Source organism: Asterias amurensis, chromosome 19 (genome assembly GCF_032118995.1).
Source record: "Asterias amurensis chromosome 19, ASM3211899v1".
Classification (NCBI taxonomy): Eukaryota; Metazoa; Echinodermata; class Asteroidea; order Forcipulatida; family Asteriidae; genus Asterias; species Asterias amurensis.
In genome coordinates, this window is record NC_092666.1 from 1888692 (window position 1) to 1904360 (window position 15669).

General features: G+C 39.9%; 1 protein-coding gene across 2 annotated transcripts in view; it reads right to left on the minus strand.

The window, feature by feature from the left end:
- Positions 1-15669, minus strand: part of LOC139951730 (gamma-aminobutyric acid type B receptor subunit 2-like) — a 27258-nt gene continuing 11589 nt past the window's right edge. For both annotated transcript variants that reach the window (XM_071950784.1, XM_071950785.1), the window contains exons 2-17: positions 13734-13874; positions 13144-13311; positions 12573-12680; positions 11146-11211; positions 10109-10309; positions 9155-9385; positions 8575-8638; positions 7891-7968; positions 7141-7291; positions 6572-6704; positions 5696-5809; positions 4040-4162; positions 3010-3187; positions 2202-2365; positions 887-1030; positions 1-350 (exon numbers count right to left, since the gene is read on the minus strand). In XM_071950784.1, coding sequence (XP_071806885.1) covers positions 303-350; positions 887-1030; positions 2202-2365; positions 3010-3187; positions 4040-4162; positions 5696-5809; positions 6572-6704; positions 7141-7291; positions 7891-7968; positions 8575-8638; positions 9155-9385; positions 10109-10309; positions 11146-11211; positions 12573-12680; positions 13144-13311; positions 13734-13874 — 2112 coding nt within the window. In that variant the 3' untranslated portion in view covers positions 1-302. The remainder of the gene's footprint in view (positions 351-886; positions 1031-2201; positions 2366-3009; positions 3188-4039; positions 4163-5695; positions 5810-6571; positions 6705-7140; positions 7292-7890; positions 7969-8574; positions 8639-9154; positions 9386-10108; positions 10310-11145; positions 11212-12572; positions 12681-13143; positions 13312-13733; positions 13875-15669) is intronic.

Consider the following 15669-nt stretch of genomic DNA (forward strand, 5'->3'; position numbering starts at 1 on the left):
TTGTGCAAAAATACTAACTTTACATTTGTTTTGTCAAGTATCCCGTGTACAGCCTGCAAACACGAGTTTCTTTATTCAAGAAAGACATAACTCCTCCAAGGAAAGATAACATAAAATATTATTATCTTTCTTCTAATAAGCATGGGAGAGTGCATGGTAAATTAATATCCTTTACTGAACTTGTAAGTGTAATTTTTCTTTTCTTTTTGAAACACATCACAAACCTCGGTGAACTTCTTGTTGACTCACCCCCTGTAATATGGCGTTGCCAGCAGCCCCTCGGGATACTGACACTCAACTGCCTATTGATGGATTAGCTGTTTACACAATTCTTGAAGCTTGGCTTCTTTCTGTATAAAGGAAAGTAACAAAATACCGATGAAAACATCACAGAAAATGCATTAAAGGTACTCGAATAAACTAATACTGAAACACACAAACTATGGCTCTACTATAGTTTTGTGCTGTCGGGGTGCATGTTACCCACGAACTTCTCCCTGATCACCAACTAATTATTTTGAAAAGAGAGAATTTGTGTTGATCCCTTACCCAGGCTTGCTGGTGTCTGATTTATGAAGTAGCTAATACATTGTAAAATTGTCGTAAGGAAACTTGAGTGTAAACGCTGTGCTCGATTTCACAGAGCAATAACATTCATCGCAATACAACTTGTGCGGTATTACTATCTATAGTGTCTTGTATTGTGATATACCATCAATAAATTCATGTGCTATCAATCTTAGCTCTTTCCGAAAACGGCCCTTTGCTACACGGTAGTTAGTAGTTACTGGCTTACACGGAACAAATACATCAATATCACAAGGAAAGCTGACTGGGTAAAATTTAAAATGATTTTTCGGGCTGAACAATGAGGTTGGAGGTTTACCTTTTCAAGCTGCGAGCGAAGTCCTGCTAGTTTAGACTTTTGTTTCGTGATGGAAGTGTGAGTTCCTGACGACTCGCCGTACCCCATCGAGTGCATCATACTAACGTGGAAATCCTTCTCTTCCACTGAGATCAGCAGATACAACTATTAAACAACGAAACAATCATGTCATTTAATAGATGCGGTACCCGCTGCCAAAACATAGGATTCGAACTGCCCTTATAGCTGCCGGGCAACCTCGGTAGTCTAGTTGGTAAGACACTGCTCTAGAATCACTGAGGTCAAAGGAAGACTGTTCATTTGCTGGAGTGCAGAAAGACGCATGTACGCACTAGCCTGAACATCTGACGTCACACTTTGGGGGCTCATTAGTTACGCAAGAAATCTGCCTTTGACCCTATGTCAACTCCCATCAATATAACCATTTGACCTCGCATTCATTTCACTTACAGATTCGAAGTCAAATCCTACGTACGTGTTTACTTAGTATAAAACAAATTGCACGCTGCTAGCTGCATTCAGACGACCTTAAGTGCAGCGGCCAAACGCCACCTCAGAAAAGTCAAAACACAGATTATTAGGAAAGCTTACGTCATCACAGCACGTTTTTCAATGAAACCATTGTAACCAATGAAATCAATGGTTCTGGAAAACCAATGCATGTTTTTATCATTGCGGATAAACACGGGGCAAGTTCACGTTTGCGCTTGCTCGTTTCAATTGTTCGAAATCTGCGACACCAGTCTATGCAAGGGGTATATCGAACATAATTATGTTTACAAACATATTTTTATTTAATAAATAGTATATATATTTTTTATAAAGGGCTATTCACATGAAGGGCGTCTCAAAACGCTTCAATATTACTACTCCTGGTCACTGGGGATTTTATATCAGCTCCCTGTGGAGTATTTACAGCCTGTGCAACAAGTTATCCACCCGGGGTGGAAAACGGAATTCGGACCAACACTCTGCCGAACAGAAAAGAACCAGAGCGATGAGTTCGGTGCTCTTCTGCTCGGTCCCGACATCCATAAAAAGGCTGTGCCGTCATGATCTGTGGCTGTAAAGGGAATTGACCTATTCCATGACGTCACTGAGTCAAACATCGCCCTCATCGAGTCATATCACCAACCTCGTTCTCATGGGAGATCGATCTTGCCGCGTTATCGGTTGTTGTAACCAACTTTAAAATAAACGCATTTTAAATCACACTAGTCCAACAGCAACCCCATTGCATCAATTTTTTGACACTACTCTGAAAGTTAAAAAGTCTCATTTTGACAAACTCTTCTAAGAAGCCAACAACAGTTACCTTTGGGAGGAAATTGAGGCAAAGCATCGAAGTGTTGACAAACAAAATGGCCGAAGCAGATATGACAAACGTCATGTTGACGTCATCACCCAGTATGGTCATCGTTGGAATAGTCAGAGCGATGGTCAGAGAGACAATGTACACTGAGGCTGCGATGTACTTACCTGTATGAAGTGAAGAGAAATATATAATAGTGGGTTCACAAAGCGCATTAAGTCATACTAACAGGGTTTCGATTTTTCCTTTTGTATTTCAAGTTTTGGCAATGATATATTTCCATACTCATTGTGAATAAAGATGCATGTAAAATAAGATACCTTTAAGCATTAGTCGTCATATTTTTAATAAAGTGCGATGTTTTTAGGAGAATCGCGTATATCTTTGTAATATACCGTCATGACGGTACGTCAATTAGATGGGGAGCTACGCAATGCTGGTATTTTGACAGATTTAGTATAGTAGCCTAATTTAAATATAATTATTGTGATGTTTGGCTGGTAACCAGTGCTATAGTTGCCGCAGGAGATACGGGTATCAGAGAACCGGGTCACAGATAGTCTTAGATCGCAGGTATTCCTCTGCATCTCAGCCACGAAAAACGCCCCAAATTATTAGCTATCACGCGCCCACCCGCGCCGTATCTACCTCGCAATCTATGACGGAGGTTGCTATTTCATAATTCAGCCAAAAATGTAGCGGCTAATGGGACGACTAAAAGCCACGATCAAAGACTTGGGACCAAGTCTAGTCAACAGACTGCAGTCACGCCCACTTCCTGCAGGGCAGAGTATTTCTTTACAGTACTTACTGTCATTCAGCTGTGATATACAGATATTCCTTGTCTCCCACGCTAGGAACAGACCAAAGGTAAGCAGTACTCCCTTTACACCGTAGAGGGCCATGGTGAAGTACTGCGCATGTGCACTGCTGCAATATATAATTTCCGGTACGTCAAAAATCTCCTTCTCTGGTGCAGTCATATCCAGCTGAAAAAAAAGAGAAAAGGTTTACGATATTGTTTCTCAGTCGGTTACTGTGTTATGTCCTGGTCATTCCTCAATATTAGTTAATTTGTTTCACATAACATTTGTTTCAATGAACATTACGGAAATTGTAAGAAGAAGAAAAAAACTCGTCAAAGATCACAGATTTACATTATTACATTAAACTTAAACGGTCTACTGATGACGATGATAGTAGAAAAACATTCCTTAAAAAAATTATGTCTAAAATGTCATAATTTGGTGAGAAATAGATAGAACCAATTCAACCGTTTGCAGTTATCATAATAACTCAGTGAGCATAATTAAAATAATTAATTTTACTTTGAATCGATAACAAAATGTAAAAAAAATGTGTAATCGGGTTTTTTTATACTATTTTCTCGTGACGCAGATGGCCGATCGATCCCAAACTTCCACAGGTTAGTCAGTTTATGTATGGTGGATAACATAAAGTGCTGACACTGCCAGCAACTGCTTTTTCTGCGCACCAATTATGTAATGTTCCTTAAAGAGTGCGTCTAGACATCATTACAAAACACGCTAGAACTGTCTGACACTGTAGATTTTGTACAACGAGCAACCGGGCATAATTTAAATAGACATGTTAGTATTGGATGGGGCGCCTTAGCGTTTGTTATGAATAAGTGTGAATGGAAATACTTTGAAAAGCAGAATATAATGATTCGCACAATAACATTTTGTGGTTTTCCTTTGACTTCATGAAGAAAAACCTTATAAATTCAAGGTATATTGTTTGTATAACATTTTACGTTTAAAACATCTTTTCCATTCAGATATGTTTGTTTCGGATGTATTTTTAGCACAAAAACTTACGTAAGGCTGGAGTGACCGTGTGTAAACAGCCGTCGTGTCCAAAATTATCCAAAGGACAACAATTATGACGTCAGCAAAAACAATTATCACTACTCCGCCAATCAGTTTCCAGTCTGGCAGATCCTTTTAAATAATGAAATAACAAAATAATTCAAGAATAGCCGTCCCAAATAAAAAATCTCTTACCAACGATAATGTCGGTACATAGCAGCCTTGCTCAAGGCAGTCGCATTATTCGCTCCGAAAAGACGCAGCTGTAAACCCACCCGCCGTATACCCTGTGCATGGTGTGTGCGATCACACCGAATGACCCACCCGTATACACACTGTCACATCGCACGAATACTGTTCAAACAAGCCATCGCACTCGTACACCACTAACCGCATGCGGAGGCCGTCAGGCCGACAGCCTTGTCGGGTCTGTATCTTCCCGTTTTAATGTGTTATATTGAAAAAATTCCAATAGTGGACGAAATTTGGGAGGCTCTAGGATATGCTAGTATGCAGCCCATGAATATTTACATCGTTCGTCAGACCTATCAGACAACACAGGATGTGAGGCAAATGAATTATTCATTTTGACGTCCAATCACGCACTTCCCTTATCACGACCTTTGGACCCTATCATGCGTCCGTGGTGGTGGTGTGTGAGGTAAACATGTCTCGTCTTTCGCGGGCATTATGGTAATGAGCTGACCGTGGGAACTCTTCGCTTATTATAGTAATGAGGTCAGTGGCTTCAACACAGATCCTACAAGGTTGTCGGCCTGACGGCCTCCGCATGCGGATAGTGTACGGGGGCATCGTGTCGTGCGATGTTACGCACAGTGAATACGGGTGGGTTTTACGCACAGTGAATACGGGTGGGTTTTTATACAGCGGCGGTCTTTTTTCGGAGTGAATAATTCGACTGCCTTGAGCAAGGCTAGTACATAGCTGTGAGAACTTATTTATTACCAATTAGTGTACTCTTTCGTGTTGTTACGTGTTGTCATGCTGCCTCTAGACTTGGTCATGTACTTCTATTGAATGACAATGATGAATGCTAATAATCATTATGGAAATAGGAACCAGACTATATTGTTCTTCTAGCCTCGGTTTGGTTACAATGTTATCAATGGGGAAAATAATGAAGATGGCTGCACCATCATAAAGGTATAATTGTGTAACTCTTTGCAGACCTTATATTTAACAAAACTCAATTCTTGTTAGTCATCATTGACACAGTAATTGCTGGTTGATATCAACATTATTGATTTCAATGTTATTTTCAAACCGGTATTCGTAAAATAGACACGAAAACAATGTGTACCCATGATTGTGGTTGTGCACGAAGATAATTATTTACACAAATGTCAAACTTGCCGTATAGTAACCAGTACAATAGGGAGTTTTATTTGGTTGCCTGTTCCGGAGTGAACTAGAACGTGAACAAAAACAAATTGTGTCAGTAAAATCTCAGAATACGTGAAGCTACCATTTTTCACGCCAACGTACGTGCGCGCAGACGTCACGATGATCATGCACGTATTGCTCGCGCGTAACGTGCAGCTATTCTTCACTAATTCTCGCCTGCCAAAAAGGCCTATTTTGTGTTTTAAAAAAAAGAGAAAAAAGGGGGAGTGGTTACAGTATAGAGGCAATAGGTCTACTCACAATTTTCTTGAAGCGTTTGACTGCTACAGCGAAGATTGCGTGTATCCGATAGGTCTTCATGAAGACAGAACCGAAGGCCAGAGATAATCCAACATATATCAGCATTCTCTCAACCTGACAAAATAAATTACTGTAGGAACATTAGGGAACTAAAGCAAAAAATGTAAACTTGACTGATAGAATAGCGGGTAATCAAACTTCCGTTTTTCATATAGGCCCTACTCATTTGGTAACTTAGTTTTCGCTCCCGACTCCACTGCTCGTCTTCGGCCATCTTTCTTTTTTGTCAATGCTTTTATCAACAATCAAATTGTGTGAATAGGCCTTTAATAATGTGAAACTAACATACCATCCCGCCCCCTGCTTATCCATGTTGCTAGGAGCGCAGACCGTGCATGGAGAACCAACATTGAGCGGGGAATAATTATGGAGTACATTTTTAAAATTTAATCCATTAATAGTGATATCTCTTTTTAAATAGAGATATCTCTATTATTAATACAGATATCGCTATATATTGTAAGTAGAGATATCCATATTAGTAATAGAGATATCTCTATTAAAAGAGATATCTCTATTAATGGAGATATCTCTATTGATATTAGAGAATCTCCATTAACAATATTAATAATATCTATATTAATAGAGATATCTCTATTTGGGGTTAAATGTTAAGAATGTACTCCATGAATAATGGTGGACGGAGACCTAACGTGATAGGGCAGGGATTGTCTGAATTTGTTGAGCCTGAACTTTAATACGCATTACAACATAAACAGCGGGCTTTTCAAATAGAGTGTGCACACACACAGTGACCAGTTCAACTTGTTGCGGGTTGCGGGACCCAACGATGACTGGGGCTGTACAATGACTTACATGACACTTGATGACGATGGCGGAGTCAGGCAGGTTAGTCTTATCCCATCCTGAGGCAAAGACCGATGCGTAGAGAAGCAGACAACCGACTACAGTCAGGTTACTCAGGGAAGGGCTCGACATCTTGATGGCTCTGGAATGTCAAACCGAAACACTGGTTGTTCTTTAAAATCGATTCCACGTTTGTTGTGTGTAGAACAAAAGGCGATAGGTGACTTGGAACATTTTGTCGTGCTGTCCCACTATGACGCCATATTCTCAAAACATGTTCACAGCTCTAACTAAAGTTATTAAAGGTTATAGAGCGAAGAAGACACAGACACAATATATCTGGTCAGTATGTGAAATGTGCACCGGACACTAATTCAGCAAGCACCTCTTTTGAGAAACAAGTGCATGTCAGAACCTTTGCAATACAAAGTAACACGCTGAAATTGTGCCCAAACGTATATTTCACGTCCCATTGCATTTAGCTAATCTTACATTGTACCCTCATAGAACAGTGAAGTTATGCACACAATGGAACATGTACGACCCGAGACAGTTTGCAATGATGTAATGTTGCATACCTCTTATGTTTGTATTTGATGTTGATGAAGAGGAACGTCAAACCCATGACAGAGCCAAGTGAGGCGAGAGCGAAGAGTGTGATACGAGCTGTTGAAGATATCTCCTGGATCACTGATCTTCTGGTAATACCGTCAACTGGGACGTGATCTCCTGAAAAGGTATGGTTTTTTTTTACATTTGAAGGTGACATATCAGTAATGATATGTGACAGGGGGCGCCCTGTACCTCCCCCCCCCCCCCCCACACTTACCAAATGGATTAATACAACAACCATTTCCTTTAGACAGGGCTATCCCCTAGTTCATCCGTCATGGACCTTTGGCAATGTTTTGTTTGACACAATGTGTCGGCCATCGTGAGTGTCAGACACAGTAGATCGAACAATAGGTTTTTCTTCGGACGTTGGTAAACATAAACACTGGGTCGGTCTAATAGCTTTAAAAATATAGCGGTTGGACTTGAACTGGTTTGTCGGACACATTGTTGGTTTTCCAATGGTTTGCCGTAAAGGTGAGTCGGGCATGTGTTTCGGGACATGTCGAACTAATTAAACAAGGGTCCACAATAATAATCATTTGTTTTTAAATATTATACTATTTTCCAAGAAGCATTTCAACAAATATTCCAAATGATGGCAACAATGTCAGCACTTAGACATTGGAATTCCCAACGATGAAAGGTACGTTTTACAGAAATGTTTTGCCTTTAAACTCTTTAACAACACATCGTCGTGCTTTATAAGCTCTTACCCTGCCATACGGGCTCTGAAACAGTTACGAATTGTTTCGTCTCCACCTGGTAAATCATTGATGTCTCCAGATTGGTTCCTGCAAATGTAAGCATAAAACCGTGTTCTTAATAAAAAAATTAATGTAGTTCAATCGAAGTTACAAAACCCATTTGTTTACTTCACACATTTACTTTATTCTTGCTTGTTTGTGTGTTTTTTGTTGTTGTTTTTTTCTTTTCTTTTTTTCTGCATTTTGTTGTAGTCCTTGTATTGCGCAGTAGAGTTTGTTAGTACACGTCTCTGCGCAATATAAATGTCCATATTTTCATTACATTAAAAGCAACATGAATTGTTGTTTACGAAACTTGCTGTTCCGACCATTGGGTGGCAAATGCCAGCAGTAAGAGGCTGGTAAAACATTCAACTGTAAACTCTAGACAGTGGAAATTCACCTGAAAAGAATAACGAAAATTCACTCTTCGTTGCCGTAAACAGAATGACAAAATACAAAATCATGTGTCCACGAAAAAGAAACAAAATGCAAAAGTACCTAAACTTACGGGAAAAATGCGTAAAGTTTATAATGCTTTTATTTATGAAATTTTAAAATTTTGACCGATTCTGACAAGGGAAATTTACAGTTCAATCTGACAAATTAAATAATATGAATTTAACGTCAACATTTATGAAGCAGTAGACCTACCTCTAGCTTGCTCTATGTAGACCGATTCAGTGCGTCTTGATCCATTTTCAATTAGAAACCGACCCTGGAAATAATGGAAGATGTTTTAAAGTTACGAGTGATGAACAATAAAAACACAGCTAGCCTTTGGGCTCTTTATTTTGAAATAATTTCGAGCACACGAAGAAACTTGTTTCGGGCAAGAAACATAGTACTTATTTGGAGTGCATGAAATAATTTCCAGATTGATTTCGAGTGCACAAAATGAAGAACTAATGTTTTATTGTGTCCTTACTGCTGCTTATGTTGTCGTTGTGGTCATTGTTGGTGTTGTCGTTGTCATTGTCATTGACATTGTCATTGTCGTTGTCGTTCTAGGTCATCGTCGACGTTGTTGTCGTTGTCGTTGCGTTGCTAATGTTGTTTTCGCTGTCATGGTAATTGTAGTTGCTGAAGCAGTAGTTGTCATTGTCCTCGTCGTTGTCGTTGGCAATGTCGTTGGCAGTGTCGATTTCGCTGTCGTTGTTGTTGTCGCTATCACTGCCATTGACGCCGCACTGTCATTGTTGTTGTCCATGTCATTGTGGTTGCCATTGTTTACCAGCAATCCATTGAAGTCGAGGTTGTCAGCGTTCTTCAGGATGACTCTAGCCATCTCGTCATCGGAGTAGCTGAAATCTTGGAGGCGTCGTGGAGGATCAAGACGCTGTAGGTCAGCTATGGAAGCATTGAGAGCTAATGCTATGGCTATAGTGACGTCATAGATGTAGGGCAGCGCGTCACTGTCGGGTTGCTCACTGTTGTAATAGTCGTAGTGTTCCGGTAACGGCTTCTACAGAATATTTACAAAGAATAATTAAAATTATTAGTTACTATGCTGTGGTATTAGGCACTGTACGATTATTTGGTGCTACTGTGTTAGGATGAATAATATAACAAAGCAGGGGGTTACCATATTACACTTTCAAACGTAACGATTGACTTTTATTGAATGCTCCTCTACGTCCTCCTCAATATTTGAATTCACCGCAATATATAAGTGTCCTATCATCTCTTGTGAATACTTAAATCTATTTCCTTTTGATAATCGCAACAAAGAAAATGGAAAATGGAAAACATGTTTCAAAGAGTTGGTACACAAAACACAAAGAGCAGTTACAGCCGTACAAACAGGGACGTTTTCAGAAGAAGTTAGGTACACATGTTTCAATTTTTCGGGCAGACTGCAACAACACCGACGAAGGTCCCAGGTTCAACTCTTTCTTTGTGCAACATCTTAAAGTTAATTTGTAAAATCATCACATCACTAGGAAAGCTGCCTCTGTACTACCAAGTCGTCCTATTGCAAAGTCGCCACCAACACATCTTGAATAATTTCCAGAGTTTAAGAGGAGGGCAATAATTAAACAATTTACATACAGTGGGTGCGCCTTGGTTTACTTTGCACCCAAGTGTAAAAGGAATTTTGTTGTTTTTTTGCTAGGGGTCCTGGTTGCCGATCTCATTATCTCTACGAAAATCGTTAGAGTTAAAACTCCAAATCGCAAAATCTAACCACTCCATTGAAGTCTAGGCCCAGTACTTCTTCCCGTCGTTGGTTCCCGTCAAAATGAAGAGTCGAGTTGACTACTATATTGATTTGTTCCTGTGTGCAGGGTTCGATGAGTGACGGGTTGGGATTGATCCACCAAACATTGCTAGTCCAAAATGGAGCGACCCATACGTACTTTGGGCCGTACATTCCTGCCTGATACACCTGTAAAAAAAATACAGCCAATACTTTTTTTTTAAACTTCTTTTTAAAGTTTACCTTCATTTGCATAGCATAAAATTGAATATATACTCGGTTGGTTGGGTCATTTTTAAAACATGGGATGATCCCAACAGACCAGGGGTCGATTTCACACAGAGTTGGGACTTGTTGTTACCTAGGACTAGTCCTAAGAAATATTAAAAACATATGGCTAGTCCTAAGTTAAAGACTAGTCTTAACTCTTTGTGAAATCCACCCTGGACCCAATTTGATTGCTCTGATCACAGCAGAATTTAGTCTCTTCAGACTAGAAATCCATGGTGAGCAGAGTCATGAAATTGGGCCTTGTTCTGTGGTGAGGTACACAACACCATCTTCGTTCTAGACACACACCCTGAAATTTGGCTTTAAATTTAGGAAGTAACCGGTTTCAATATGGGCTTAAAAGAATTGTGTACTTTTTGTTTTGTAACACAAAACACAATGTCCACAGATTCACATTAAACTTACACCGTTTGAAGATAATGATAAAGTAGAAAGCGTCCCTGAAAATATTACTTGCTGAGGTGCTGTAGTTTTTGAGAAATGGGTAAAACAATGTCATGAAAATACGTTTTTACATGCTAAAATAATTTTCGTCTCATGAGCACTGATGAGACGAATTTTCATGACATTGCTTTACTTATTTCTCAAAAGCTGCAGCACCTCAGCAGGTAATATTTTCAGGGAAGCTTTCTACTATCATTATCTTCAAACTGTGTTAGTTTAATGTTAATCTGTGGACATTGTGTTTTTTGTCCTAAAAAAGTACATGAACCCTTTAATGGGCTGATATTCACCTCGCAAAAGAGCTTCAAAGTTACAAACTTGTAGAATCCAACGAATATGATTCTTGCGTCTTGACGCTGAAATGAGACAAAAGGGAATTACCAAAGCTCAATTGCTTCAATTAAAAGGTACTGGACACTGTTGTTGGAATTTACTCAAATAAGTTGTACGCAAAAAAAACTTAATTGATAATGAGCAATGGATAGCTAATGGTAGTATAAAACATTGTGAGAAACGGCTCCCTCTGAAGTTACGTAGTAAGTAACTCTTAAATACTGAACTTGATTTTGAGACCTCAGAACTAGAATTTGAGGTCTTGAAATCAAGCATCTGGAAGCACACAACTTCGTGTGACAAGGGTGTTTCTTCTTTCATTATTCTCTCGCAACTTCGATGACCAATTGAGTTCAAGTTTCCGCAGGTTTCTTATTTCATGCAAATGATGTGATACACCAAGTGAGAAGACTGGTCTTCGACAATTAGCACAAGGATATCCAAGTATTTTGTTGTATTATACTCAGATATGAAGAATAATTGCTTCTCGGACATGATGACTAATAAACTTGCTTGGGTGTGTGGTGGCCTAGCGGTTAAGGGCATCGAACTCAAGCTCTAGGTATTTTGATCAGCAGAGTGTGGGTTCGAGTCCCAGGCATGACAACTGTGTCACCAAGCAAAACGCTCAAACATAATGCTATTGTCATTTGGATGGGAAGTAAAACTAATGATCAAATGTGTTGTGTAACGCACGTGAAAGGGGTTTGCCCGGTGTTCCTGGTTCGATTGGAAGCATATTGCACCACAGCACCTAAAACCATTACATGGTGCTATTTAAAATGAGTAGGTCTCATACTTCAAAACTTAGCTCCACATATTTTGAAGGGAAATATGTTGAAGCACCTTGTGTCACCGAGTGACGGATACGAGCGCTATACTCTCAAAATGTAAAAGAGTGAAAAGGCACTCTTTGAAGAGCCATATGAAGGACAACTCGTTTTCGAGTGGTCTTCCACTCTTTTAGATTGAATTTTGCATACTTTTGAGTGATTTTTCACTCTGTCCTGGAGTGAAACCTCTCTAAAAGAGTGAAATAATCACCACTCTTTTTGAAGAGCCGTATTAGGGAGAGCTCGAATAGTAAAGAGTGGTGTTTTTCACTGGGTGCGTTCGTTTAGCTTCCCTGGGTCGACCCCGGAGTGTGACGGGTTTTTTTTTCCAAGGACGAACGTGTGCAGATAGTTACCCACGTTCGTCCTGGAAGAAAAACCGCCACACACCGGGGTCGACCCAGGGAAGCTAAACGAACGCACCCACTCTTTTACATTTAGAGAGTAAGAAGCCACAGTTGTTGTCATCGTTGTTATTTTAACACAAATCTTGCTTTGATACGACGACCCAAATTAGCCTATAGTTGTGTCGATTTTATCCATTCGCTCACCTTGAGATTTTGAAGGTGGGTATCTAAATTGCTGAAATCCTGAACACCTTCTGACAACAGGACCTGTACATCGTTAGCTTCTAATACACTCTGTAATGTCGTCATGTACTGCAGATCACAACGAGAGTGAAATCGGTGAGAAAACAATTTCTGTCAAACTTGTTGTGTTTTATTTGATAAAACACCCCAAAACATCAGGATAATAACACAAATCAAACCTGAAAATTACGAGTAATCATTGTTTAATCATTGCTTAGTTGTAATTGTTGTCCTTGTAGAAAGTTAACTGCACGCGTTCTCTAATCTGCATCAACATAACAAAATGTTACTTCAACAAAGTGTCAGCTGGATCTTTATTTTCTTTGTTGTTTTTGTTTTTATTTTGGCATTATAAAACGCAAAACTATATCTTAATAAAAATATTACAGAATCGTTATGATCCTTATATAATAGACGTTTTAAGTTTTCAAAAAAACATTGGCATATTTTATTTCCAGAATCGAATAGAGAATATCACCCCTTTTACATGTTTAACAAAATAAGGATTGTTTCAACAGTCTCCCAAACTTACCTCTCGAAATGACAAACTGTCTTCGTAGATAAACGCGATTCGTTTCCAGCCCATCTTTTTAAAGAACGCGGCCCGGGCGTTGTGAACTTCCTTAGCGACATGAAAAGCTCTCACAGTGTACGGATATATTGACCGGTCCGAAAGCTTGCCTCCACTTGCCAGACCAACCTGCAGTACATTTAACGTGCAAATAAGTGAATTTTTGACCGACATTGACATAACGTCAGCCAGGCGTCAGCAAATGACGTTAGGAACGTTGCAATGCCGTCCACACAGGGCAATGCACAGACGGCATTTCTATTCCCGATGTTGACATTAAAGCAACAACATTTAGCAAAGTTAAATCAATCTTATCGTTACAATATTGACGTCAGGTTGACGTCGACAATACGTTCATGTCACCATCGGATGCAGGGTTGCCGTTTGCTCCACGTCAGACTTTGACGTCAGTGCAACGTCAATGCAACGTTCCATCGTCATCGTTTGACGTTTTAATGACGTTATATCAACGTTTGTATGCTGTGTCGGATACAGTGAGTACCGTTTTATTATTTCGAGGAATTGGGCGATTCTGAAATCTTGCTACCTACCTGTACAATATTAAACCTTGCAGCAACTTGGTTGACTATCGCTGCTTCTGATGGTAAACTGGGTCCTAATGCAGCAACGACTGGTGGACCATAAAACACAAGGTTGTACAGAATACGTAGCGCTCCCTGTGGGCTATCATTCTGCGTATAACCACAAAAGATATTTAAGTTCAAGGGGGGAAGCATTGATTGGGTTTAAGAGGATAATTACAATTTCAAGCTTACTTGCAGGAAAAACATCATACAACCGATAAATCCATTCAAAAACGTGCCTCTTGACTGCCTTGTAAATTCACCCTAATTGTTTATTTGACGGGAAAGTCTCCCGAACCAATATGAAAAAGCGACACCGCCAACATAGGGCTAGTTAGATTATCCCACCCAGTTGGTAGAGCGATGGCACGTTAATCCGGAGGTCATTGGTTCGAGTCCCACTCTTAACAAGTTTCCTTTGTCATGTCCAACCCCCAAAATCAAGTTTATTTTTTATGGTGTCAAAAGGAATTGACACTCAAATTATGAAAATGGCAGACCCGCATTTTTGACTAGTATCTTTATTTTTTTTCTGTTGGGCAGAATCTTTTTATGCAGCATTTGTTTGCTTAAGCAGCTCAGTAAAATTGGCCCTGAGACGAAGCAATGTCTATCACAGCATACTTAGACTCGTTGCTTAAGCTCGGGGTATGCTTTGCGGGAAGATGAACGGGCTTAACTCACTGACCTTCAGAAAGAAAAATGAAAAAAAAAGCAGAAAAGCATGACTCGGTAAAAAAATCTTTGTTATCAGCATGGTATTAATAAATCCAAGGGCACAACTCCTGCAAAACAAAAGAGCTAATCCTCCTATTGAGAAACTGTTGCAAAAAAGGAAAACATGAGCATCTCCACGAAGTTCCTGTCTTTCTAAAGTGTCTAACTTTTTTGTCTTTTTTTCCAATGTTATTTTTAACAAAAGGATTGTGAAAAGGAACACTCAGAAGAAATTTCTAGGTAGGAAGTACAAAGTATGTGCGTGCTTCTTGAAATGTCAGACACTTAATCCAGAATATCAGTGATTCCTGCAAACATTCATACAAAAGGTCTACTTTGAAGGTGTACCGCCCTTGTCTAACCGTCACGAGTGTAAAAGCCAGTGTGGGGTTAGCCTTTTTTTCAAGGCCATGGTGGCTTGGAGAGCTGCGATGCCAAGCTATACTGGAAAAGGGAGACCACCCCACTGCATACTTTAAGACACTCCTGAAAGCTCACCTGTTTCAGGAGGTGTTCCACCAATAATGTTCCCTTCAGTTGGTGCCCAAACACACCGCCTTAGAGCAAACTTTTGATTCTATTTCATAACATTCGTACAAGTCTTCAGAGGGATTGCATTCCTTCCTACGTGATGGCATGCGGATCACACAATACATTCAAAGTTGTATTGTTATTCAAATAAGTCCATGGGGCGATGCCCGTATATAAAGGCCCGGACACAAGTCCTGAGCCATCTTTTCTTCGTGTGTTGAGCACTGCGGACATCGAAATGGAAAGTTCGATTGATTTAGAGCTCCCGTCAGACATTGAGTCTGAGTTTCAGTGCGGCCAAGCCGCTGGTGATGAAGATACTACACCAAATGCAAGCTTAGAAGCGAAGCTTCAGGCAAATTCAACGGGAATACATAAGCTTTCCCTCTCCATCGCCAGCATGCAAAACATGCTGACGAACATGGTAAAAGACCAACAGTCGGCTGCAATCCCAGTCGACAATATGTTTGACGTTGATGATTTCGTTGGGCAACAGGGTAACTGTTATGACCCAAACCAAAATTTCGAGCTGACCAGTAACGTGGCAGCCAGTTCTCCTCCCAAACAGGATGATAATTTTGATTTATTGTCTTGCGAAGACATTTATGAGACTTCTGAAGCCAAAGGCGCAGACATTTTCTCAAATTTGGCCGAC